General features: G+C 40.5%; 2 protein-coding genes across 3 annotated transcripts; both read left to right on the top strand.

Annotated features, from left to right (window-relative positions):
* Positions 1 to 3,150: 3,150 nt before the first annotated feature.
* rps15 (ribosomal protein S15) lies at positions 3,151 to 6,122 on the top strand (the record flags this gene model as incomplete). Its single annotated transcript, XM_079649471.1, is given in 5 exon segments — positions 3,151 to 3,213; positions 3,215 to 3,229; positions 3,626 to 3,711; positions 4,326 to 4,560; positions 5,958 to 6,122. Coding segments are annotated over 5 exon segments (513 nt in total). The 3' UTR covers positions 6,072 to 6,122.
* A 477-nt stretch (positions 6,123 to 6,599) lies between these two features.
* LOC307018936 (dipeptidyl peptidase 9-like) lies at positions 6,600 to 24,190 on the top strand. Of its 2 annotated transcripts, none has more exons than XM_079649449.1 (21): positions 6,600 to 6,756; positions 8,748 to 8,839; positions 8,979 to 9,217; positions 9,458 to 9,570; positions 10,413 to 10,586; positions 11,125 to 11,293; positions 12,266 to 12,376; positions 12,515 to 12,643; positions 12,961 to 13,022; positions 13,114 to 13,214; positions 13,357 to 13,534; positions 14,102 to 14,261; positions 14,359 to 14,438; positions 15,546 to 15,698; positions 16,289 to 16,424; positions 18,893 to 19,038; positions 19,151 to 19,297; positions 19,431 to 19,583; positions 21,677 to 21,819; positions 22,524 to 22,635; positions 23,109 to 24,190. In XM_079649449.1, exons 2-21 carry the CDS (start codon positions 8,784 to 8,786, stop codon positions 23,199 to 23,201), a joined length of 2,655 nt encoding a protein of 884 aa, XP_079505575.1. In that variant the 5' UTR covers positions 6,600 to 6,756; positions 8,748 to 8,783; the 3' UTR covers positions 23,202 to 24,190. The 2 variants fall into 2 exon arrangements, with proteins under 2 accessions (XP_079505575.1, XP_079505574.1); XM_079649448.1 differs by having other exon boundaries at positions 11,122 to 11,293.
* The last annotated feature ends 1,084 nt before the right edge of the window (positions 24,191 to 25,274 follow it).

Genomic DNA, 25,274 nt, shown 5'->3' with positions numbered 1-25,274 from the left:
CCATGTGTCGCATAGGATGAGATTCGTACACTTTGCAGTAGTTTTGCCTTGTTTTGGTCTCTGCTATATAAGATCACACACAAACGGTCAGTTGCTGCATAGAAACATTTATCTCATTTTGAAAAATGATGAAGTGGCAAAACAGTTGACCAGAGATGATGAATGCAAAAAAAAAGAAATGAAACACAAGCCCTCAACACAAGTTGCAGTATTACTACTGCTCACTACCGTATACAACTTCCTTATGAAAGTGAATTAAATTTTAAAGGATTGATTAAAAAGAAAGAAGTGTCTGTCTCGTGGTATCCAGGCATATATGGTTTTGGTTTTCATTGGTTAGGTTAGGAAGAACACCTGAAAAATCCATCTTGTATCATTTGTATTGAGGTAGAAGTAGTCAGGATATCTGAATACCTTGGCAAAAGTAAAACCAGAGCTACAGTACATACCAATAGAGGAAGTGAGAAAATCCTGTATGTATTTTTGGGATATAGTGAACTCACTCTTTAAGTTCCTATAGGACCTAACATTTAAAAAGCCTAGTTCTGTGTGATTTACCGAGTTAAATGTGAAGATGCAGGGATCAATCCTTTAATATTGCAAGGTAAAAAACATTTAATAAGGTTAATGTAGCAATCAGGTAAAAATAAATGTTTACATGATTGCTACAGTGTTTAAGGAGTTTTTCATTTTCTAAAAAGCCAACATATAATCCACACTATAAATTCGAATACAGGTTTTAGACAAATGTGATAAAAGTACAATCTTTATATCAGATGTGGGTTTTTTTCTCAGAATTGAAAAGCCAATACCAATACATTGGTTAAAATACTCTATTGCAAGTAAAAGCACAAGAGTAAAAGTACAAAATAATCCTGCCAGGGCAGCTTAGAACGTCCCCCTGTGTCCACTCGAGAAAACATAATTTTGAAACATCAAGAAGCAAGGGGTCAAGTATCCTTACGATAGGTCAAGTATCCTTACGATACAATCTGTTTGCAAATGAATGTAAAGAATCCTTGCAGGCTTGGAAATTGGACTTAGGGGTCCCATGTCATGCTTTTCTGGTTATTATCCGTCCCCTTGTGTGTTATGTAGCTTTTTCTGCATGTAAACGGTCTGCAGAGTCACAAACCCTCAAAGTACACCCTGTAGCGAGTACAACTCTAACACAGAGAAGACCTGTCTATGCTGCCCCGGAACGCCTCGTTGGAGATTTCTCTTTTTCTTCCTGGGTACAGTGACGTATTTGGGTATAGTGACGTGACGTAATGGCTCCGTGGATTGGTCCGTTACGTTACGTCCGCAGAGCCGTTCCGTTAAATCTGCGGACTTCCTCACACACACACACACACACACACACACACACACACACACACACACACACACACACACACACACACACACACACAATCTTTTCTCAGCTGCAGCTCCGCCGATTTCTCCGCCCGAGACGGCGGGACGCGGGGAGGCTGTGTGTGAGCACACACACAAACTCCCAGCCAGGCTGCGGGTGTGTGTGTGTGTGCTCGGGCTGGTTTCGGGCTGGGTTTTGCTGTGTCTCGCTGTCTCGCAGACGGCCACTGGGCTGACAGGGAAGGGGGGACAGGAGCTCCAACAAGCCGTTTAGTGAATACACATACTCTACAGAGATGCTGTATGACAAACCAATGTGAGTTTGGAAAATTGCACAATATGAATCTATTTAAGTATACCTCAACAATGGAATTATGATCAGTAGCCATGAAGGGACCTTTAAAACAAATGATAACACAGGAGGAATGGTCAAAGGCTTGCTTCGTGCTCAAACTCCAACAACGAGCACACACTCCAAATGACTACAGTATTTTTATTTAACCTTTATTCAACCAGATAAAAAGCATTGAGATAAAATCTCATTTACAATGCTGACCTGGCCAAGAAGGCAGCAACGTTACACATAACACAGACACATAAAATACAGAAAACACAACTAAGTAAACAACCAAAAAACGAAAAAGCAGTCACTATTGTGCATATTTGGGACAATAAGAAACGTACTACTTATTACTGCAGAGCAGCTGGTGGTAAGGACCTCGGACAACTTCAATTTAAAACAGGCTATAGGGACAAGTGCCGTCAGTTTAAGGCGTGATTGAAGGTCATTCCAAGACCAAGGACCAGAATGAAAAAGATTCCTTTTTCCAGCCTCAGTCTGCATAGCTCGCACATGGAAGGAACCATCAACTTGTGGACTTTCTCAATGGCTGAAAGGGATGACTTTCTACCTTGCTCTTGAAAATATACGTTTTTTCCTTAAAAACAAACTGGATACGTTTTTTGAAATCTGGAAAACCTTTTTCGACTTCCTGGAGCATAATGGTCTACAAAATGATTGGGAGAATGAAGACACTTGAATATTATTTCTATTTTCTTTTCTTTTCTTCTTTCTTTCTTTTTCTGTTTTGTTTGTCTTGCTGATAGTACGTAAAGTCTGTCTTGTTTATTAAGTGTCATTTCTACGCATAAAAACTAATAAAGAGATGTTGAAAAAACCAAAAACTTTAATTATAGTAACATGGTTTAGTCTGTTGGTTGCCAACCAATAATTCAAATTTCTAAGAAATAGATTCTGAAGCTTTGTGAAATGCTTAATAGAGTAGAAATTATAGAAAAATGATAAATACAAATAATAATAAAGAACATTAAACATGTACACAGTAGGTCTATGATATTTATTACCCACCATTTTAATCTTTAACAATGTGTTTCATATTATAAACGTATATAACAATATATTTAAAAAAAATTAAAATAGTATTTTTTGTAAATAACTATTTTTTAAAGTAATATTAAATACATGTAGTTTATAAATATTTAAGTAAGTTAAAATATTTCTGTCTTTAATGTAGTAACGTAGTCGCATGAAATTAAAATACTGAAGTAACGTTCAGATGAATAAAATGCTTATAATGTACTTAGATACATACTACCTTTGATCCTCTTATTCGTTTTTTTCTGGTAAGTTTTTCTCCCTTTATTCTCTCCTTGTAATCATTTAACGATCATAAAAAAGAGACATTGTTGTAAAAGTGGACCCTATGCAGAGTTATTGTACAGCAGCACCACCTGTTGTTCACATGGGGGACTACTGCCGGAAGACACCACCGGATGTTTGCCTTAAATCGCGCGATATCAGGCCTAACGAGACTTCTGCTCGATCTTTCCTTACTGAACTTCAGGCAAGATGGTAGGTGTTCAACCGATTGTGAATCCTGTAAAACTTCAATCTATATGCATCCGAGCTCTAAAGTCACTATTTATGATAGCTGGCCATGGCACCCAACAATTATAACTTTTCATTCACCTTTCCGAAGGATATCTATACTGCCAGTGTCAGATCAATGTGTTTTTAAATGCAACGTATTAGCCTGAGCTATGGCTGCTCGGCTAAGCTAACCCGGTACTTCAACGTAGTCACGTAGGTAGCTAAATATGATATCATTTTTAGTGCCATTGTTGGTCCGAGCGAATTTTCAGAAAATGCTCAACAGTTTTATTAAATTCATTTTTGTTCAAGGCATGTGTGCATTAGTTGGAGTGTACAAAACACATACTTAGCTTGGATGCTGTATCTCTTTTTCAGGCGGAAACCGAGATCAAGAAGAAGCGTACCTTCAGGAAGTTCACCTACAGAGGTGTGGACCTGGACCAGCTCCTGGACATGTCCTAGTAAGTGATGTTGAAACAGCTTATGCAGATGTTGTTCAGCTGGAGACATTGCATTACCTGTTCTTAGTTACATTAGCTTGTAAACTCGCATCCTGCTTTCCCAAACAGTGTTAAACCATAGCTTAGTCAATGATCAAGTCTCTCACTTAGCCACTAAACGGGTGATTTTTTGTCTCGCATATGAGACATTTCTCAGATTTGCAAACTTGTGGTGGTGTGCTAACCTAGAGATCCACAATCATTACACTGAAACAGAAAATAAATTGTATCAGTTCCAGATGTTCCATCCAAAGTGAATGTTATCAAGGTTCAAGGCTTTTATTGGTCATAGTACATAGCTACAGTTTAGTTATGACAATCTTAGGTCACAGGCTCCTCCAACAGTGCAACACAATAAAACAAAATGTTATATCTTATAAAAAAAATTGTGCAAGTAAATATCAAAAAGAGAAATGGTGCAATAAGAGTGTGTATACAAGTGATTAGAATATGATATATTAGATACAATATCATTATACAATTGCTACCACATGGTCAATCTGCATGTCACAGAACAGCTATTTTAAATATGGCAGAGCTTCTCATTGATCACATTGTCCTCTTTCTATCCAAAGTGAGCAGCTGATGCAGCTGTACTGTGCCCGCCCCAGGAGAAGGATGAACCGTGGCCTGCGCCGCAAGCAGCAGTCCCTCCTGAAGCGCCTGCGCAAGGCCAAGAAGGAGGCTCCCCCTATGGAGAAACCAGAGGTGGTGAAGACTCATCTGCGAGACATGGTCATCCTGCCTGAGATGGTTGGATCCATGGTTGGAGTTTACAACGGCAAGACTTTCAACCAGGTTGAAATCAAGGTGAGGGGTTCATTGGTCTGTTGGGATGGAGAGAATGTGTATATTTTGAGACCTTTACATGGACTTCCTATTCATCGCCTTGGCCAGATTCCTGCAAACGAATGTCATTTGCGGTTCCAACAAAGTTTGACTTCTGGGGGAAATTATACAATTATTAAAATAAATATTAGGTAGGGGTATATTGTTTGTTTATCTAGAGTAGGCTGTCAGATGTCAAAGCACCAAAACTAGTTTTTTTTTTTACATTGGCTTGTCCTAGTTCCATCTAAGCGTGGGTCTGCGCCTTTTCTATAAAGCCGTTATCACCCATTAAGTAATGTCAGGACAGTAGGCATATAATTGAAGTTGTGGACTGTTTTTTTTTTTTTTAACCTTGGTTGTAAAGAATACTTTGCGGAACAGCACCATGATGAAGATTGGGAACAGGCTACATTTGATAGGGAGAGTAACATCTTACAATGATTCCATGACATCATTGTGTAAAAGGTGGTTGACACGTTTCTTTAAAGGGGACCTATCATGCAAAATACACTTTTTGATGTCTTTTATACATATGCGTCCCCGGTGTGTCACAACATAAAACCCTCTCTTTTCCTCCGTGCGCAAATCTCTAAAAACGCTGATCCATCCGATATGACATAAATTACATCATATCGGATAGTGGGCCCATTCCCGACGTGTTTTGGACATAATAGTCTTTGTTTACATTAGCAAGCATCGCTAACACTCAGAGCTAAGCTGTACTGGAGAGAGCATGTGTAAGAAGCAGGATATAAAAAGGAACTCGCCTTGTGGTAAACCAGCAAGAGAGAAAGCCTTTGAGCTCCATACTGTTTCAGAAATAATCCTTGCGTTTCATCACCGCAGCATTTTAGACAGTATCTGCCAGGTCCCTCATGAGCTGGCATAAGCTCCGCCCCTCCTATTTATTTAGATTTTTTTTTTTAACCAAAACACAACTACATGTTGGAAATCAATGCATCACATACATAATCGTCAAGTTGAAATGGTTTTCAAAACTGATTTCTGGAAATGGGCGTACCACCCTGCGGAATACATGACAGCTAATCACTTGACCAAAGAATGGCAATGTCTAAAATTGAGCCAACATCAAAGTTATGAGAAGAAAAGGATATTACAGGAAAAAGACAGCAGATAAAAACCTTTCCTACAGGAAGATAATATAATAACATGGTAGTCTTTGCAACTGACTTTAATTATAAAGTTATATCTAGCTTTTTCATCTTTTCTTTATTTTTAAGAGTTGCCTAAAGTTACATATTTGTTCTGTTAACTGTCATACATCAGATTATGATTAGCAACTACAACATCACTGTTCTTGCAGCTGTAAGTGCGCAGCATGTATCTTGTTGCTAACATGTTTCTCCTCTCCTCAGCCTGAGATGTGCGGACACTACCTGGGCGAGTTCTCCATCACCTACAAGCCGGTCAAGCACGGTCGCCCCGGTATTGGAGCTACACACTCTTCTCGGTTCATCCCTCTGAAGTAGAAATGCTGTATTCTTTGTACAAATAAAACAAAAACTGGTTGTTCCACAAAACGTTTCTGATTTGTCTTTTTTCTTTCTTAAAGCACATTTTAAAATAACCGTTGGTTGCCTTGATAAACTATGGATTGCTTCCACGTATCTGAATTAGAATGGGTTTTGCACTGTTGTGATGAGTAGGGCAAACCTGAAAGACAAAGCATTTAGCTCACCATGAGACGGCAAGAGCCATTAGGAAAACATTTTTTTATAAAGAACATGAAAATCTCATGCATGTGACAGAAAAACCACAGAGTACTAGGGTTAACTGGTTAATTGATTATTACTTTACCATCATGACTTTTTGAGTCTTTATCTTGACGTGAAATCTGGTAAGAGTTATAAATGTCACAAATATTTGCCAGAAACTAGGGTAAATAAATATATCTGGATATCGAGTTGTCTCCACCAGTCGGGCGTCACTGACCATCTCTGACGCGTCCTCTGAGCGTCGGTGCGCCCCTGAAAGAGTTCCGGGCTGTACTAACTCCAGCAGGCGAACGTTCCTATTGCTTACGATCCGAGAGCCAGCAACATTTTGTCTGGCCGCTCTGGGCCATGGATACAACCTTTAGCAGTTGCACAATCTGTTTATTGTCACCAAGCTAATAACATCAAGAATTTGGTTAAAGAAACAGTGACCAGTTTGGTAAGTATTCTACTTTATTTCCGCTTGTTTTGTAGGGACGGTGGACTTAACGTATGTTTTACAGAAAACCAGCATACCGCTAGGTAGCGACTCGCTAGCTTCTAGCTAGATAGCTAGCTAACGGTAGTTAGCTTCAGAGCGAAATGACAGAAGAGATCTGTCATGTCAAAATGAAGCTAAGTGTGATTTTTAAAAACATTGACACGGTTTGTTAACTAATACTTCTTACAACGTAGGGTCTCATAATTCACTGCCAACTGTGACTTATGTCAGCATCGTTTGAAATGTTAACACATTAATATGCCGGTGTTATTCCAAGTGTGAGTGAGTTGAAATCCGAGAACAAAGCTCTGCTGTAGGCTAGCTAACGGTTCACATTAACGGTAACGTTACCGGTGTTTAACTGATTAACCCAGCGTATTTCTCCTACTCGTAGAATTAAAATGACTATAAAGTAATCCGATGAGCCGCTTAGGGCCTTTCCATATAACGTTACATACTGCAGTGTAATTCATTCCATTTTAAAATATTTTACCTAATAATACTGAGGCCATGTTTGGTTAAAGTTGAATGTTTTCAGGGCAGGAATCAAGCAGAATACAAACAGTAGGTTGGCATAAGGTTCTGATTACATTCACTTCAACAGATCTACATGTTGGTTCATTTATAAATAGTCCCTCATCAGTCTGATGCAGATATGCGCTGTAGGGGCCAGGTGACACTTTAACCTTTGATGCTGGTCTTTGCTGAATTGACTCTTTAGCTGAGGTATTTTGCTGGTTGTTGTATTTGTTGTCAGCTCTTAAGCGCATATTTAAAGTGCCTCACCACAGCTTCATACTAGCCTGCCATAACTTCCTCACACTAACATAAGAAAGTCCTGTGGTCTAAGAAGTGCTAAAATATTGTACTGAAGTAAAATCAGAACCACGAGAGTGATAATAAAGTAACTGGTAAATAATTTAGTCACATAAATGTAGTGGAGTAAAGAGTAAAATATTGTCTTGTAAAATGGAGTAGAAGTATAAAGTAGCATACAATTAAATACTCAAGTTACCCCAAAATTATACTTAAGTACAATACTTGAGGAAATGTACTTCAATACATTACATTACTGAGAATGGCACTTGACCCATTGCTGTTTGTGTTATACCAATCCCCTACAACACTGAGGGATAAAGAAGGAATGTGGGATATTCTGTGTAGCTTGTCCGTCCGTTGCCTCAGGCAGGGTTGGAGACATATACATCCAACACATGAGAAATCTAACAGGAAGTATGATCCTTAATTGTCCCTCTTGTGTGTAGCACTGGCCATATGGCTCCATGTTTCTTAACCTTAATACACTTGAAAGTCTTGTGTATGATTTATGTTTTTTCTCCACACTGTGTTGTAGTCTGAAAACTATGGAAGCCTGTTTGCGCCAAACAGGCTTCCATAGAAAACTGATGTAACAGATAAATCACTAAAACTTTCCCCTAACCATGATTGTATAATGTTTCAAGAAAGGGGACTGACACATACAATAGTATATGGTCAAAACAAGCTTTCATAATGAGTAGGGGTGTAATGATGCATCGACCTGGATGTAATTCGATTGTATTATCAATGATCTCAAAGATGGCATAATTATCACTCAGTGACCAACATTGATGCAGAAGCAAAACATCACAACAAATCATCATATTAGAGATAAACCTTCATTTAGAAAATCCCATGGCACATTAGTAATACAATTGTCAAATAATACGGATATATGTTATCATCTCATATTGATCACAGACCAGTGAATCTCTCTAAATTAAACTTTATCGACCAACCTACCAGACTTTGTGGTGTAAGAAAATGTTTTATTGTAATGCAAAAATTCCAAAAAGATTGTAGCATGATGATACATGTCATTTACACCGCCATATGAGGCTGTACCCCTGTTTACCCTTTTTGTTAATCTTCTCATTTTGAATAATCTTTATGATGTACTTTGTTCACAGGTTCACAGAATCGGAGTGAGGTGTGTTGACCGGTGAATGCATAGAGTCAAGAAGGTTAAACTTTGTGACAATAAAAGGGGTATCTGGAAAAGGTAGGTTCATGCTATAGCTCCTTTAATTGCTTTTATGCTTAGGAGGGGGGAGGAATACACATTTTCACCTATGGCATTCAAGGAATGCATATTTAAGCCTGTGTATCTCTTACTATGTATTTCTAATGTCAACATCCAGCTGCGTGACCGTGAGCATGACGGCTGTGGACGGCCTTTCGGACAGCACCGAGGTGGTGGAGATGGAGGACGGCCCATCTCAGTTTTATGTGGAGAAACACACTTGGGAGGGCCTCCGTGACATTATCCACTGTAGCAGAAAATACTCTGGAATGATCGCCAACAAGGCTCCTCATGACTTCCAGTTTGTGCAGAAGAAGGATGAGAATGGGCCCCACTCCCACCGGTTGTACTACCTCGGTAAGTCGATTGACGTGTAACCACTAAATAATATGTATTTTCTACTACTATAATACTTTTTCCCTGTACTCTTTACAATAGTCCCTAGTCATGTCTTCCTGCTTTAGACAGCAGGATATGATTGCCTCACGGAGATATTAAACAATGACTGTGTCAGATTTCAGTTTTTCCACTGAGCAAAAGCCTCTTTGTTTGTTGTTGTTGACATTTCCTTTTGTGTCTTTTCTATGTGCTTACCAGGAATGCCTTATGGAAGCAGAGAGAATTCATTACTCTACTCAGAAATCCCCAAGAAGATCCGGAAAGAGGCCCTCTTAGTGTTGTCATGGAAACAGATGCTGGATCACTTTCAGGTGATTTCCCTTTCTCTTCCTGTTCGTGCAGTGTCAGTACCAAACATATAGCTCACAGTTAGTTGTTATCAGCCGCGTTTAATACTTTGACTGTAACCTTTTTTTACTTTAAAGCAGTCCCTAAAAGAATCACTGTTTTTTCAAAACATGGGATATGATCAGAAACAATTAAGAAAGATTAAGCAACAATCTCATCTAACATGAATTAAATACGTCTCTGTCCTTTAATTTTCTCGAAACCCCTTCATCTGATTGACTTCCTACTTGGCGGGTGTATTACTGAGTAGCTAAGGTAGCGGTGTCGAGTCCAACTCTAGAAGGGACATATTTATTAGAAGTATGTTATGTACACATTTTTGTTGAGATGGTTTCCTTTTAACTGGCACTCTGCCGAGCGGCATTCTGGGTACAGCTCGCTCTCCGATGATGTGAGCTTTTGCAACCAAATGATGTGTATACTCTGCTAGGTGATGTAACTATTTCATGGCAGGTGTATTATCCTAAGACAGAGAAGTGTCAAGTGTAGAGGTGTTCGCATTATCGCTTTTCTAGAAAAGGAAAGAGCTGTTATACGGCAGGCCAAGCTATCGTCCCGCTCGGAACAGCCAGGTTTTGAACAGGCGCTGCTTTAGTAGTAGAAACTATGAGAGGAATGTATGCATTGTATGGTTATTTGATCAGTGGGGTCAGCTGAATGTGGATCTGCCACGTATATATCACAGTAATGAAACTGTCTATGTGAGCACACTAAAAGGTACCGTGTAAACCTTGCAAACTTCTATAAAACACAATTCTTTAATCCAGTCTAATACTGTGCATCTGATTGTTTTTGCTTCTCTAAGGCTACACCGCACCAGGGGGCCTACTCCCGAGAGGAGGAGCTGCTGAGAGAACGAAAGCGTCTCGGAGCCTTTGGGATCACCTCCTATGACTACCACGCCCAGACGGGCCTGTTCCTCTTTCAGGCCAGCAACAGCCTCTTCTACTGTCAGGATGGAGGCAGCAACTGCTTCCTCGTGAGTACACTGCAGTTTTTGAGTAGACAGTAACAATCAATATGGAATACGATGTAACCATGAATAAATAATACACCCTCTTTTGGTTCAATACGATACGTTCATAACATAATCACTGTTATCTGTTGGTTTGAATCAATATTGTTTTGAGTGCATCTTATGATATGCGCTTCTTTGCATTGTGTTTGTTTCTCCCGTAGTGCCCTAAGCTACTTAAATGGGCTATCAACCTTTCTTGTGGTGTTTCTCAGATTTGTAACCCCCTTCAAATATTGGACTATATTTATGACCTAGATGATTCCTCATTTTCTTTGTGGGTTGACTAAGATATGATTTGAGTCTTCCCATATGTACAGTCATTTCCATGGTTGTACATTCTACCAAAAAACAGGAGACAGCTGAGCTTTGAGAATGCTTTCTGATGGAACCTCAATTTTCTCACCGTACCATTTTATTGACTGTAAAACTGTCCACATTACAGACGATGCTTAGTCTTGTGTTTGCCTCGGACTAAGACTGTGTGTGTTGGTTTTAGCAGTCTGCTCCTGTAAAGCCTGTGGAGATCAAGACCCAGTGCTCAGGGACCCGCATGGACCCCAAGATCTGCCCCGGAGACCCCGACTTCATAGCCTTCATCAACAACAATGACCTGTGGATTGCCCACATTAAGACTGGAGAGGAAAGGAGACTCACTTTCTGCCACAAAGGTCAGAATGCAATATATAGCTTCATACTGTATGCAGGAACAAGCTCTTGCACTGAACATAGGGCTGTGCATTTAAAAAGATTGTTTTGATTTTGATATAAGATGATTTCAGTTTTCCCTATTTATTCATACTCATCTTATGCAACATGAGAAGAAAACACCATTAAAGGTCACATGTCATGCTTTTTCGGTTATTACCCGTCCCCTTGTGTGTTATGAAAATTTATCTGCATGTAAACGGTCTGCAGAGTCAAAACCCTCAAAGTACACCCTGTAGCGAGTAAAACTCTAAAACAGAAAATACCTCCCCAAAACGCCTCGTTGGTGAAACGTCATCGTAAGCACGTACCCGGAACTAAATGGGCCAATCCGTGGAGCCGTTACGTTACGTCCGCGGAGCCGTTACGTTAAGCCCCCGCTGATTGGTCCAAATTGACCAATCCACACACACACTCAGTGCATGCAGCCCTGCTGATTTCTTCTCCGTGCTGCAGGCTGATAACAGACAGTTGGGATCACGCAAAATTCTCTCTGCGGACCTATGCTGCAGACCCATTCTCACAGCGTTTATCAACCTATAAACCTTTTTCTTACTCAATATCAAGCCACACTTATTGTTTTTATTTCGGCTGTGACTTTGTGTGTGTTCAGGCTGTGTTTGGCTGTGTATCGCTGGGGGGGGGAGCTGCAGCAGCGAGCCGTTTAGTGGAGAAAGTGAATACTGCTGAATACACATACTTTACAGAGATGCTGTATGCGAAACCAATGTGAGTTTGGAAAATTGCACAGTATTTTTCTATTTTAGTATACCTCAACAATGGAATTATGATCAGTGGAAATGGCCATGACATGTGACCTTTAAGATGCCTTATTTTAATCTTATATTTAAGATAAAAGTGCACAGCATTCAATAATTGCTAATGTCCAATAACACTACATTAATGAAAGCCTTATTTTTTATTTTTGTTTCCAGGTTTGGATAGTGTTAAAGAGGACCCGAAGTCTGCTGGTGTAGCAACGTTTGTCATCCAGGAAGAGTTTGACCGTTTCACCGGCTACTGGTGGAGTCCTTCAGCAGTGGAAGGTAATTCTTATGCCTTTAAGCCAATTTTTTTTAAACATAAAGATTTGTTTTTAACTATAAAATTTGACCTTTAGCGTTTCATTTGCATACGTACAATAATTACTGTATGCATTTGCCTTACATTTCTTTCCCCACCAGACCCTAGTGGAGGTAAAACAGTGTACCTGCTGTATGAAGAGGTGGATGAGACAGAAGTAGAGATTATTCATGTTCCATCTCCAGCACTGGAAGAGCGGAAAGCAGACGCATACAGATATCCTCGTACAGGTCAGTGTAACTCAGTGCCGGCCTTACATCTCACACATACACACACACACACACACACACACACACACACACACACACACACACACACACACACACACACACACACACACACACACACACACACACACACACACACACACACACACACACACACACACACACACACACACACACACACACACACACGCGCACACATGCACACACACACACACACACACACACGCGCACACATGCACACATATGCACACATGCACGCACACAAGCTTGGCTCAGTCCATTTCTATCATTTGACATTTTCGCTATTTCTTTATTTACAGGTAGCAAAAATCCCAAGGCTACCCTTAAACTGGCAGAGATCAAGACAGACCAGCAAGGAAGAGTGAGTCTTTCACCACTTTTCTTGTTTAGTTTTCTCTTCTCCAAAATGACAATAAGTAATCCTTATGTGTTTTTACCGTTGTGCTTTGCAGATCTTGAGCACGCAAGATAAAGAATTGGTCGCCCCCTTCAACTCCTTGTTTCCTGGGACAGAATACATCGCCAGAGTAGGATGGACGAGTGACGGCAAATAGTGAGTGTGACTGTCAGATGATATTGTTTTTTAGGATTTCAAATTGTTATGTGAATGGACAAGATGTATCCTCTTGTTTCTAATAAAGCAGTTTTCTGTATAATGCAACCTTCTGAGTTCTCTCCTCTCTGCGTCCCTCTAGTGGCTGGGCAGTGCTTCTGGACCGCAGTCAGAGGAGGCTGCAGCTGGTCCTTCTGCCTCCAGCGCTCTTCATCCCGGTCACAGACGACCCGGCTCAGAGGCAGGAGAGTCTGGAGGCCGTGCCCACTAACACACAGCCATACATAATCTACGAGGAGACCACAGACGTCTGGATTAATGTAAGTCTTTCCACATGGCACACTCTTTGATTCCCTTGAAGGTCTCCTATCATGCAAAATGCACTTTTTTGTATGTCCTCTATACATAAATATGTGTCCCCCGGTGTGTCAGGGAACTCAATACACACCGTTTTTTGGACTTAATATAGTTTTTGTTTACATTAGCAAGCATCGCTAACACTCAGAGCTAACCTCTACTGGAGAGAGTATGTGTAAAAAAGCATGAAATAAAGAAAGGAACTCACCTTGTGGTAAACCCGCAAGAGAAAAAGCATTTGAGCTCCGTACTGTTTCAGATACGGACCCGGAATCAGCACTTCTCTAACAGGGCTGAAATAGAGGGATATGAGGCATGACTAGAACGGGTGATCGGTTTGGTATTTTGAGCAAAATACTTCATAGACATGTTTTTTTATATATTTGTAAATATCTGAGACCTATAATATATGCCTAAAAATAGTATGATAGGAGACCTTTAAAACCAATGTCCTGTTTCTAATGAAAAATATGTTATTGTTGTGATTTCCTGATTTTTTTTTTGAGAACTGATTATCCTTTTTCTCGCAGGTTCATGATATATTCTATCCCTTTATTCAAACGACAGAAGATGAGTTTAGTTTCATTTGGGTAAACGAGTCTAAAACGGGTTTCAGCCACCTGTATAATATCACTTCCATGTTACAACCGGGCTGCTACCATTGGACGGAGGAATACCAACAGGTAGAGGGTAAGTTATCAGCGATGTTTCTACATTTATTTGAAATGATTATATCAAGTGTTCGGTATGTCAAGAGCATGTTGTTTCTGTTATCGGTTTTCTGCAGGAGACTTCAAATGTGCAATCAAGGAGGACGTTACATTGACCAGTGGAGAATGGGAAGTGCTGGCAAGACATGGTTCCAAGGTTAGAGTCCATCAGTGTTCAATATATAGATTTACAGGTGTTTAAAGTGCATTATCATTCTAATAATACTAATCATTATGATGATCTCAAGCCTACATGTAATATAAGGGTGTTATATCTGCATCAGAGGCCTTTCTTGCTTTTTGCCTTCTGTTTTTACATATTTATTGACTGTAATTAGGGATGTCCCGATCACCTTTTTTTGCTCCCGATCCGATTCCGATCATTTGATTTTGACAATTTGCCGATACCGATTTTTCCCGATCCGATCTTTATTCAATGCATTAAGAGAAAAAAAAGCATTCAAGTTGTCCCTTAAGGTTATTTTTTTATTTAAATAGGATATTCTATCCAACATGGATATAGCTTCTTTCTTTCACTGCAGCATTGGATCAGTTCAATTGTGCAGCATTGGATCAAAACGAAATAAAGCTTATCAGTACTCGTTAGCTTACTGCTACAATTAGACACTGCGCCCTGCCCACTCTGTTGCCAGATTTGAGAGAAATAAGCAACCAGGTTTATGAAAACAAGCCCCAAAGAAGCAACACATACATGATGTTGTGTAATTTGAAACCAAAACTAAGGCCTCAGGATGACTTTAAGACTTGAACATGGTCATTTTTGTTTTGTAACATTGAATAAAAAATAAAAAAATAAAAGAAATCCCGGTCCCCGATTTTTTTCTCCCGATTCCGATCTTTTGAAAATTACGTGATCGGCTCTGATCCCCGATCACGTAATCGGATCGGGACATCTCTAACTGTAATGCAGTCTTATTTGCATTCTTTTACGAGAATTAAAAAAATATATAAATCTCTGCTCAGGGTCGCTGTGCTGCTGCTGCCTAAAATTGGAGGACTAATACTCAAACAATTCCAGAAAAGGCTACATTGTTCATCCAATGAGGATCTAAACCAAACTGTTATTGTGACTAACCCTCGTGTAACCTTTTACAAATTGTATTTAAATCCAGTGCGCTAAACATAAATCACATTAACATATAGGTGATACAGAGTTTATTTCAAAGATATTTCAGTGTCTCCATCATCTCTTCACTTCACAGTGTCATGGTTCTAATTCACCTTAATGTTTCTGATCTTGTAGATCTGGGTGAACGAGGGATCGAAGTTGGTGTACTTCCAGGGCACCAGAGACACTCCTCTGGAGCACCACCTGTACGTGGTCAGCTACGACTCACCGGGAGACGTGGTCCGACTAACCAAGCCCGGCTTCTCTCATAGCTGCTCTGTTAGCCAGGTAAACCATTCATTTATTTTCACATGTCCAAATACGTTGACGGTTCTTCCTATCCAGCTGTTAATATATCCATATTAAAGTAAATGCTTTAGTAAAGGTATATATTGGCATGGTTAAGAAAAGATTGTATATTTTCCTCAATCAGTTGTGTGTTCTTTATGTCAATGTGAATTTTAGAGGTATGTGCAAAGTCTTATAGACCTAAATCCCAACAAGTGAGTTATAGCTGACAGACTTGGATAACACAAATCAAAGGAAAGCTATGGAATGGTTTAAGGCAGATCAAAGAGACCACTTTACCTGCATAAGAACGATGCAAGTTAAGTCACCTTTAAACCGGAGGAAAGCTTTCAAAGCGAGGGATTGTTTGAATAGTCTGCAGTATTATATGGGATAAAGGCTCTCTGGCTGTCAGCTGTGCTTTACAACAGCAGCTCATGTTGGGCTTTTAAACTCTGATCTTTGTAGAGTGTGGTGTAGCATTGCAATGTCATCCTCTCCTCCCTCAGCCCTTCTGTTCCTTGTCAGTTATATCTTTAACATAGTTTTGTATATTTATTATTTTCTCTCTTGCTTCTTTCACCCTGCAGAACTTTGACTACTTTGTCAGCCACTACAGTAACGTGAGCACGCCTCCGTGTGTTCATGTCTACAAACTGAGCTGCTCAGAAGGCGACCCACTACACATGGTACCGGAGTTCTGGGCCAGCATGATGGAGTCACCAGGTAAACAGGATGTGATGCAACCAAGAGCCACACGGTTGTTTTCTGATTAACTCAATATGTAGAGGTTTAACATCATTGGGCCGGTTTCTCCTAGTGAGCAGTTTGGCTGAGTTTGAAGGTTGCTTGACTGTCTTTGGATTTTATGTTTGGAATAATCAATAAAGCTCAGACTGTAGGGGAAAGTTGAGGTTTGTTTGATTAGATCAAGGACAGTCTTTTCGATCCACCACGGCGTCCTCCAGACAATCCTGAGGGCATCCGATAATGTGTTGCACAAACACTTTTGTCATCATGAGCGATTTTTGTCAGGATTCATTGTCGGGTATGATTCTAAAAAAGTGTGAGGAGGCAAAACTTTAAAATAAAACCTCTTGTTTAAAAAAAGTCTGGGGTTCACAGAGTTGACTTAGCCAACGACGGTGTGATGACTTAGGTGCTGTTTACACGAGAACGCAAACGGTTGTATCTGCTACTTTTCTCTCACGTATAGCCCGTTCGTTCACACAAGGCCGTAACGGAAACGTGGAAACGGACCCTGCAAACGATAACGGGTCCCAAGGTGGATAGATCTGCAAACGGAACGCTCTGGGGGGCCAAACGGCTCTGTGTGTACGCTAGTGTTGCACGGTGTACCGATACTTGAAAGGTACCGCGATACCCTGCCGCTAAAAACGCTACAATTCCTAAGTTTCATTAGTATCGGTACTTTAAGAATGACGGGGAAAAGTACTCCGGTGAGAAAGGCTAAGCGCTGTTTTAATAAGAACCGTGTGTGTTCAGCGCTCTGCTTCCACTCCCTGCACTGCAGCCGGGCGTGCCTGCAGTCCCTCCCCTCTCAAGCACGCTCTAAGCCCCTCCCCTCTCTCATACACGCGCTAGCTGCCAGAGCATGTGAGAAAACGAGAAGCATGGCTGCAAGTGGGAGTACAACTGCCGCTGCGCCTCGGCTTGTTGACAAAAAAGACGCCAGAAGCGAAATTTGGAAGTATTTTAGCTATACCTCTGACAGTGAGGGCAAGCCTACGGACACTACGAGGCCTGTCTGTAAGAAATGTTTTAGATCCCTGCAAACCAAGGGAGCCAACACATCAAACTTGGCTAAGCACCTAGCCGACCGGCATCCAGAGCTGTTTAAAGAATTTAAAGACAGACAGGTTAGCGAATGTGATAGATAACATAATTACATCATGCTCAAGCCCATGCCTTCAAATCGAAGTCAAACAAGTGTCATTTATTTTGTGACAAACGAACGTTTTCGTAGTTTGACGAGGCAATTAATGGCAATGATAACTGTCTAATATGGTTATCTTTTTAGCTAACTTACCAATGTGGCTAACATCTGCAATATACATTTTGTCAATAATTATTGATATTACTGTACTATTACATGTTAATAAAATATAAAGTTAACTATCAAATAAATCACATAAACTCAAGTATAAAGAAGAGACCATGTTGTAAGAAAACACTTAACAGATAAACTACAATTGTATTGATCATGAAAATAATAAAAGAAAAGTATCGAAAAAGAATCGGAATCGCAATTCTTGACTTGGTATCGGTATCGAAACCAAAATGTTGGTACTATGTTATACGATCATTTCCTGATAACGATGAAGCCATAGTCTTACCTCTCCCCAACTCTGCTGTAGCATGGTCAGTACTACTGCTACTGACCATGCTACAGATGTTAGTGCAAAATCTACAGCTCCTCTACCACAACCATCAGCAACATGTGGACATGGAGAACTGCATGAACTACATGTTGCTAAATCCACCGCGGGGCATAAACAGAAGGGCAACCATGCTCAGGGGTCTTCTTCGCTTCTTTTGGTGTATTTTGTGGCGGACGTACAGCGCCACTTACAGGCCCGGCATATGTACTACAGCGTTTCCAGTGCTTTCGAGCGGTCTGGTGTGAACGGAATACTTTTCTGATATCGTATTAGGTTCGTTTGCGTTTCGTATGCGTTTGCGTGTAAATGGGGTCTTAATTCCTTGTTGGTTCCAGATTATAATTTTACTTTCCACAAGAACATTTATCAGAAGAAGAGATGCACAGATTGTAATTTCCTTTTCCCGAAAAAAAAAATGTAATGGTAGGTTCACAAAAAAAGTTCACTCTTACCTAACTTACATTTTCTGAAAAACTGCACCAAGTTAGAAGAACTTCTCTCACTTAAACACATGCGAAATAAAGTCCTCTCAGTTACCAGGCAAATCAAAATCCAACCGTAAATTAAATACAGTAAATCACAATTTACATTATTTTAACAACACAGTAAATGTCCTTCTGTCCTCCGTGGCCTATTTTTGCAGTACAAATTGCTCCCTTGTATTTTAGCTTTTTTTAATACACTAAATCCATCATATTGTTTTGCAGGCCAATTACCTCTTCTAGTAGTTGCCCCACAATCCCTGATAGTATGAGGTCATGCTTACCTAATGATCACATTTGTGTCTTCCAGGTTGCCCGGGAGATTACAATCCACCTGAGATTTTTGACTTTGCAGGAAAGTCAGGCTTCCAGCTTTATGGGATGGTATACAAGCCTCACAACATGCAGCCAGGCAGGAAGCACCCGACTGTTCTGTTCGTGTATGGAGGCCCACAGGTTCGTGGATACATTCAGTTTAATCTGGATCTATGATGGGTTCACAATATATTACAAATCTGTTTTGTTTGGTTTATTAAAAAAACAATGTTTTGTGTGTGTGTGTGTTCAGGTTCAGCTGGTGAACAACTCCTTCAAGGGGATGAAGTACCTCCGTCTGAACACACTGGCCTCTCTGGGCTATGCTGTGGTCGTCATTGATGGGAGGGGTTCCTGTCAGAGGGGGCTTGAATTTGAAGGAGCACTGAAGAACAAAATGGTAAACTAATATAAGATGCATAAATAACTTCAGAAGGGAATTTTATTTGAACCAACAACAATAACACCAAGAGCATAATATAAGCATGATTTCCAGTTTAATTAATACTACAATTGTTCTATTGTGTTTTCAGGGTCAGGTGGAGATTGAGGACCAGGTGGAAGGGCTGCAGTACGTGGCAGAGAAGTTTAACTTTGTGGATCTGAGCCGTGTAGGCATTCACGGCTGGTCCTATGGCGGTTTCCTCTCTCTCATGGGGCTCATCCAGCGACCCAATGTCTTCAAGGTTAGTCCTTCAGCCCGTCTTTAACCCTTTAACCATACACACTCTTTCTGTCAGCGATCATTCTCTGCTGTGGAGAAGGGAGACATAAAGCATTAAATAGGGATATTTTGAATCACCATCTAATGCACTTGAAACAAAATGAAGTTTGATCTCTCTAAACTGAACCTGTGATGTAGTTGCAGCTTCCATCCACATGGTGTCTGTGTTGTACAATGTGTTGGTTTATGGCCCTCATTCAGTCATCTTCACATCTATCCTTGTGCTCGAAGATTGAAAGTGAAAACTTTATTTAAAAAAATGTATATCCATCAGAGAACAGAGCATATGGCTTATACAGGAAATCTTAGCCACTAAGTTTCTCCTCTACCACGTTTTCTTTTTCCTTATCCTTCTGTCAAAATGAAAAAAAAAATCCTGTATGATACTATATACAGTGGGGCAAAAAAGTATTTAGTCAGCCACCAATTGTGCAAGTTCTCCAACTTAAAAAGATCAGAGAGGCCTGTAATTTTCATCCTAGGTACACTTCAACTATGAGAGACAGAATGGGGGGAAAGAATCTAGGAAATCACATTGTCTGATTTTTAATGAATTAATTGGTAAATTCCTCGATAAAATTATTATTTGGTCACCTACAAACAAACAAGATTTCTGGCTCTCACAGACCTGTAACTTCTTCTTTAAGAGCCTCCTCTGTCCTCCACTTGTTAACTGTATTAATGGCACCTGTTTGAACTCGTTATCAGTATAAAAGACACCTGTCCACAACCTCAAACAGTCACACTCCAAACTCCACTATGGCCAAGACCAAAGAGCTGTCAAAGGACACCAGAAACAAAATTGTAGACCTGCACCAGGCTGGGAAGACTGAATCTGCAATAGGTAAGCAGCTTGGTGTGAAGAAATCAACTGTGGGAGCAATTATTAGAAAATGGAAGACATACAAGACCACTGATAATCTCCCTCGATCTGGGGCTCCACGCAAGATCTCACCCCGTGGGGTCAAAATGATCACAAGAACGGTGAGCAAAAATCCCAGAACCACGCGGGGGGACCTAGTCAATGACCTGCAGAGAGCTGGGACCAAAGTAACAAAGGCTACCATCAATAACACACTACGCCGCCAGGGACTCAAATCCTGCAGTGCCAGACGTGTCCCCCTGCTTAAGCCAGTACATGTCCAGGCCCGTCTGAAGTTTGCTAGAGAGCGTTTAGATGATCCAGAAGAGGATTGGGAGAATGTCATATGGTCAGATGAAACCAAAATAGAACCTTTTGGTAAAAACTTAACTAGACGTGTTTGGAGGAGAAATCTGAGTTGCATCCAAAGAACACCATACCTACTGTGCAACATGGGGGTGGAAACATCATGCTTTGGGGCTGTTTTTCTGCAAAGGGACCAGGACGACTGATCCGTGTAAAGGAAAGAATGAATGGGGCCATGTATCGTGAGATTTTGAGTGACAACCTCCTTCCATCAGCAAGGGCATTGAAGATGAAACGTGGCTGGGTCTTTCAGCATGACAATGATCCCAAACACACCGCCCGGGCAACGAAGGAGTGGCTTCGTAAGAAGCATTTCAAGGTCCTGGAGTGGCGTAGCCAGTCTCCAGATCTCAACCCCATAGAAAATCTTCGGAGGGAGTTGAAAGTCCGTGTTGCCCAGCGACAGCCCCAAAACATCACTGCTTTAGAGGAGATCTGCATGGAGATTGGGCCAAAATACCAGCAACAGTGTGCGAAAACCTTGTGAAGACTTACAGAAAACGTTTGACCTCTGTCATTGCCAACAAAGGGTATATAACAAAGTATTGAGATGAACTTTTGTTATTGACCAAATACTTATTTTCCGCCATAATTTGCAAATAAATTCTTTAAAAATCAGACAATGTGATTTTCTGGATTGTTTTTTCTCATTTTGTCTCTCATAGTTGAAGTGTACCTAGGATGACAATTTCAGGCCTCTCATCTTTTTAAGTGTGAGAACTTGCACAATTGGTGGCTGACTAAATACTTTTTTGCCCCACTGTATTTGTTATCTTTATTTAACATTATTACATTGACTAACTGACTACATTGTGTTTCCCTGCCAGTTGGCTATTGCAGGTGCCCCAGTGACTGTATGGATGGCATACGACACAGGCTACACAGAGCGCTACATGGATGTGCCTGAGAACAACCAGCAGGGCTACGAGGAAGGCTCTGTGGCCCTGCACGTGGACAAGCTGCCCAGCGAGTCAGTATACACACTCATACAGACACAATTCTCAACAGTTCAGATATTATTGAAACCAATGTAACCATACTGCATGTTCTGAGTAATTGCAATAGATATTGTACTGGTTCCATCATGACTGCAGGGGTATTTCCTAATTACCGTTAACTCTGGCGTCATATTTATTAATAATCCCATCGAAGTCCTATGTTTTGTTTTTAACCCACGTTGGGACGCCCTTCATTCAACAAAAATGTGTCTTTGGGCTCATTCTATTCTTTGATCTAATGATTCATAATTGTGAACCATTTGAGCTCAAAGCAATGCTTAAAGAAAATGTGTCACGTTGTCACAGGCATGTACACGTTGGTGAAATGTTCCTTCCATTACTTGGAAATGAAAAACAAACTGCTCTCCCCCATCCTTTTATAGCAGCTGTTATTAAAATCTGGAGAGGCAATATTAGGATTTTTAGTGCCAGTAGGCTCTGTTTTTAGGAACTGAAGGACCCTGGGGGCCCAACAAATAGCGTGTTCGAGCACTGCCCCTGGATGCTGAACTTGTGTGCAGCTGCATCGTTTCAACTTTCTATAAATGTATTTGAACCCATGAAGGCTTTTCCTGTTTTAAATCAAAAAGGAAGGGGGGTGCAACATGTGTTTTGTATGCCTTACCATTGTATGGAAGCGTATCATATTGTAACCATGTAATCCTTGTCATTACAGGCCCAACCGTTTGCTGATTCTCCATGGATTTCTAGATGAGAATGTGCACTTCTTCCACACCAATTTCCTAGTGTCACAGATAATCCGTGCTGGGAAGCCCTATCAGCTTCAGGTTAGCATTACAAGCAATATTTCACCCATTCACAAAGTTACCATGAAATATCTCCGGACTTATACCTTCATCATAAATATTTGAGTTTCCCTTAAAAAAATCTAGAAAACCATCTGAATTTTTGTATTTTGGCTTATAATACTAAAATGTTTAACGGTAGTAAAAAAACAACGGATGAATTACTGTCAGGAATATATGTGAAGGGTGAGAAGATATCTTTCGAAGCAGTTTTTACATAATAGTCACAGAAAAGGTGTTTCAAACTGAACCTTTTGTATCATACTAAACTGAATACCTTTTGGGTTTTTGATTAACTAAACAAACATTTAAAGACATCACCTCTGACTTAGAAACTACGATTGACATTCAGTATTTTTTGACATTTTGTAGACCAATCAAATAATCTAGAAAAGCAAAATGAACAGAATCCTTAGTAGCAGCTCTAATTTTGTCGACCTGTTTAATTTCTCCAGGTTTACCCCAACGAGCGACACAGTATTCGCTGCCCTGAGTCTGGAGAGCACTACGAGATAATGCTGCTGCACTTTCTACAACAATACCTCTGAAATGAGACAACAAGGGAGAAGTCAAGTCAAGTCCCCTCTGTCCTCCTTTACCCCTACAGCTCACCCCCCATCTTTTCTCTCTCTGACTTCTGCACCCCAACCCTAGTCTCCACCTGTACACCATGTCATCAAGACACTATCGGACACTCTGTAGCCAAACACTCTCTCCGGTGAACTTGTCCCCTTACTATAGTTCCCTCTTTTGCTCTCTCTGTCTCATCAATGCCACCCCCCCCCCCCTTCTGCTCTGTGTACAGTCTGGGGTATGGTTTACGAGCACAGAGAAGTGGTGCCTCACCCTGAAAGCTGAACAAAGACAAGGACACATGGAGAAATGTTTGCAGGCTGTGTCACATTGACTCATCGCTCACCCACGTCCTCATCTCTGCAACCATTAAGGGTTTTTGCCAAATGTTAAAGTGTTGCCCCCCCCCCTCCCCGCTCCACTTGTTTTATTCACTTGAGTCAGTGGTAGGAACGGGGTTACAGTTCACAGATAAAAAAGGAAATCTATACACGCAGACATGAGCTCACACACTAAACGTAATGTGAAATACAGTACAAGCACACACGTAGAATTGCAATATCCATACATACTGTGAGTCCAAACCTTGCAATTTGTGTAACCATGAAGTAAAAGCGAGACTCTTCCTCTATCCACTTGTTTTAAGTGTGTGTGTTGTTTAAAATAAAAATATTTTATGAATTTTTATTCTTTTTTTTAAATGAGTGCTGACATGAGCTGGCCGCACAATGATATTTGTGCGTCGCTCTCTCCCCTCACATTACATTGCTCGAGATGTCTGCTTGCCTTCTTAACACATAATTTATATTTGCCAAAGTACCTCATGACTCTTGATCATGCTGGTATTTCCTTTTTTTACTGCAATAAAGACAACAGGAGGGTGAGCACTGGAGTCTTACAACAGCTTTGTACCACCGGAATACAATTTGTACATGATAATGAATAAATGTATGAATCAATCACATGCTCTGTGGCTCCTGTGTTGTTATGTTTCATGGTTTGCAGGATGCAACCAGGCAATGTTTTTTTACAACCAGGAAATGCATCGTATAAACTGTGTTTTCTTATGTTGCTATAACCCATAATTAGACACAATTATAGGCCTCCTCTCTTTCCTGAAGCCCCACCACTGCTGCAACATCATGGCTTTCAAGCACCTTGCTCTAGTATAGTAGCAGCTGCTTGATGGCCCTCTTGCCTCCTTCAATTTGCAGATAGCACAGTTGCTATGGAAACGTTTCAATAATAGGGTACTCCTCTCACAAGTGAGTGTTGCCCAACCTTGATCTTATAACCACACACAGATCATATGGGAGGCAGCTGGCCCTCTTTAAATCACCTCAGCACAAAGGCCTTCTGCTCAGCCTCGGTGTGAAACATCTTCAAGCAGGTGATAAGGTATGATGAGGACATCTTGAAACTATCAGGAATAGTTCGACAAATGTGCTCCATGAAGCGTTAGCTAAAATGATTAACGTGTACAATGTATTCAGTGTGGTTAAATATGAAGCAACAGCAAAAAAGCAAGTTAGCTTAGTTTAGTATGAAGCTAACTCTATCAAAAGTTACAAAATCTGCAAGCAATTTTAAAGCTCGCAACATTTTTTGTTTGCTTTTACACAAACACAAGTGTAAAACGGCTGTTTATGTGGGTTACTGTGTTATGTAACTAACGTTGAGAAAAGCTCGACTGGTTACTCCCAGCCTCAGAATAATAAAGAAATAACCTTCCCATTACCAATATTTAGCTTTAAAGGTTTCCGGTTAGCATTCTTTTTTTAACTTTCAGACAAAGCCAGGCTAACTTCCGCTGATGTTCCCCAGTTCCACTTTATGCTAAGACAAGCTAACAGGTTGTAGCATCATATTTAATTATCAATAATATCGTCCTTTACCCTCAGCAAAAAAGTGAACGGAAATTATTGAATACAACTTTGCAACATTTGTAAAACACAATGGAAATGTGTCTTTGGCACTGTCAAATAAGATAAAAAATAACACACACCACCATGACAATTCATAAACACCAAAAGAGGGGAATTGAGGGG

The sequence above is a fragment of the Notothenia rossii genome (genome assembly GCF_949606895.1).
Source record: "Notothenia rossii genome assembly, chromosome: 9".
Lineage (NCBI taxonomy): Eukaryota > Metazoa > Chordata > Actinopteri > Perciformes > Nototheniidae > Notothenia > Notothenia rossii.
This window is presented reverse-complemented; position numbering and strand designations above follow the sequence as displayed.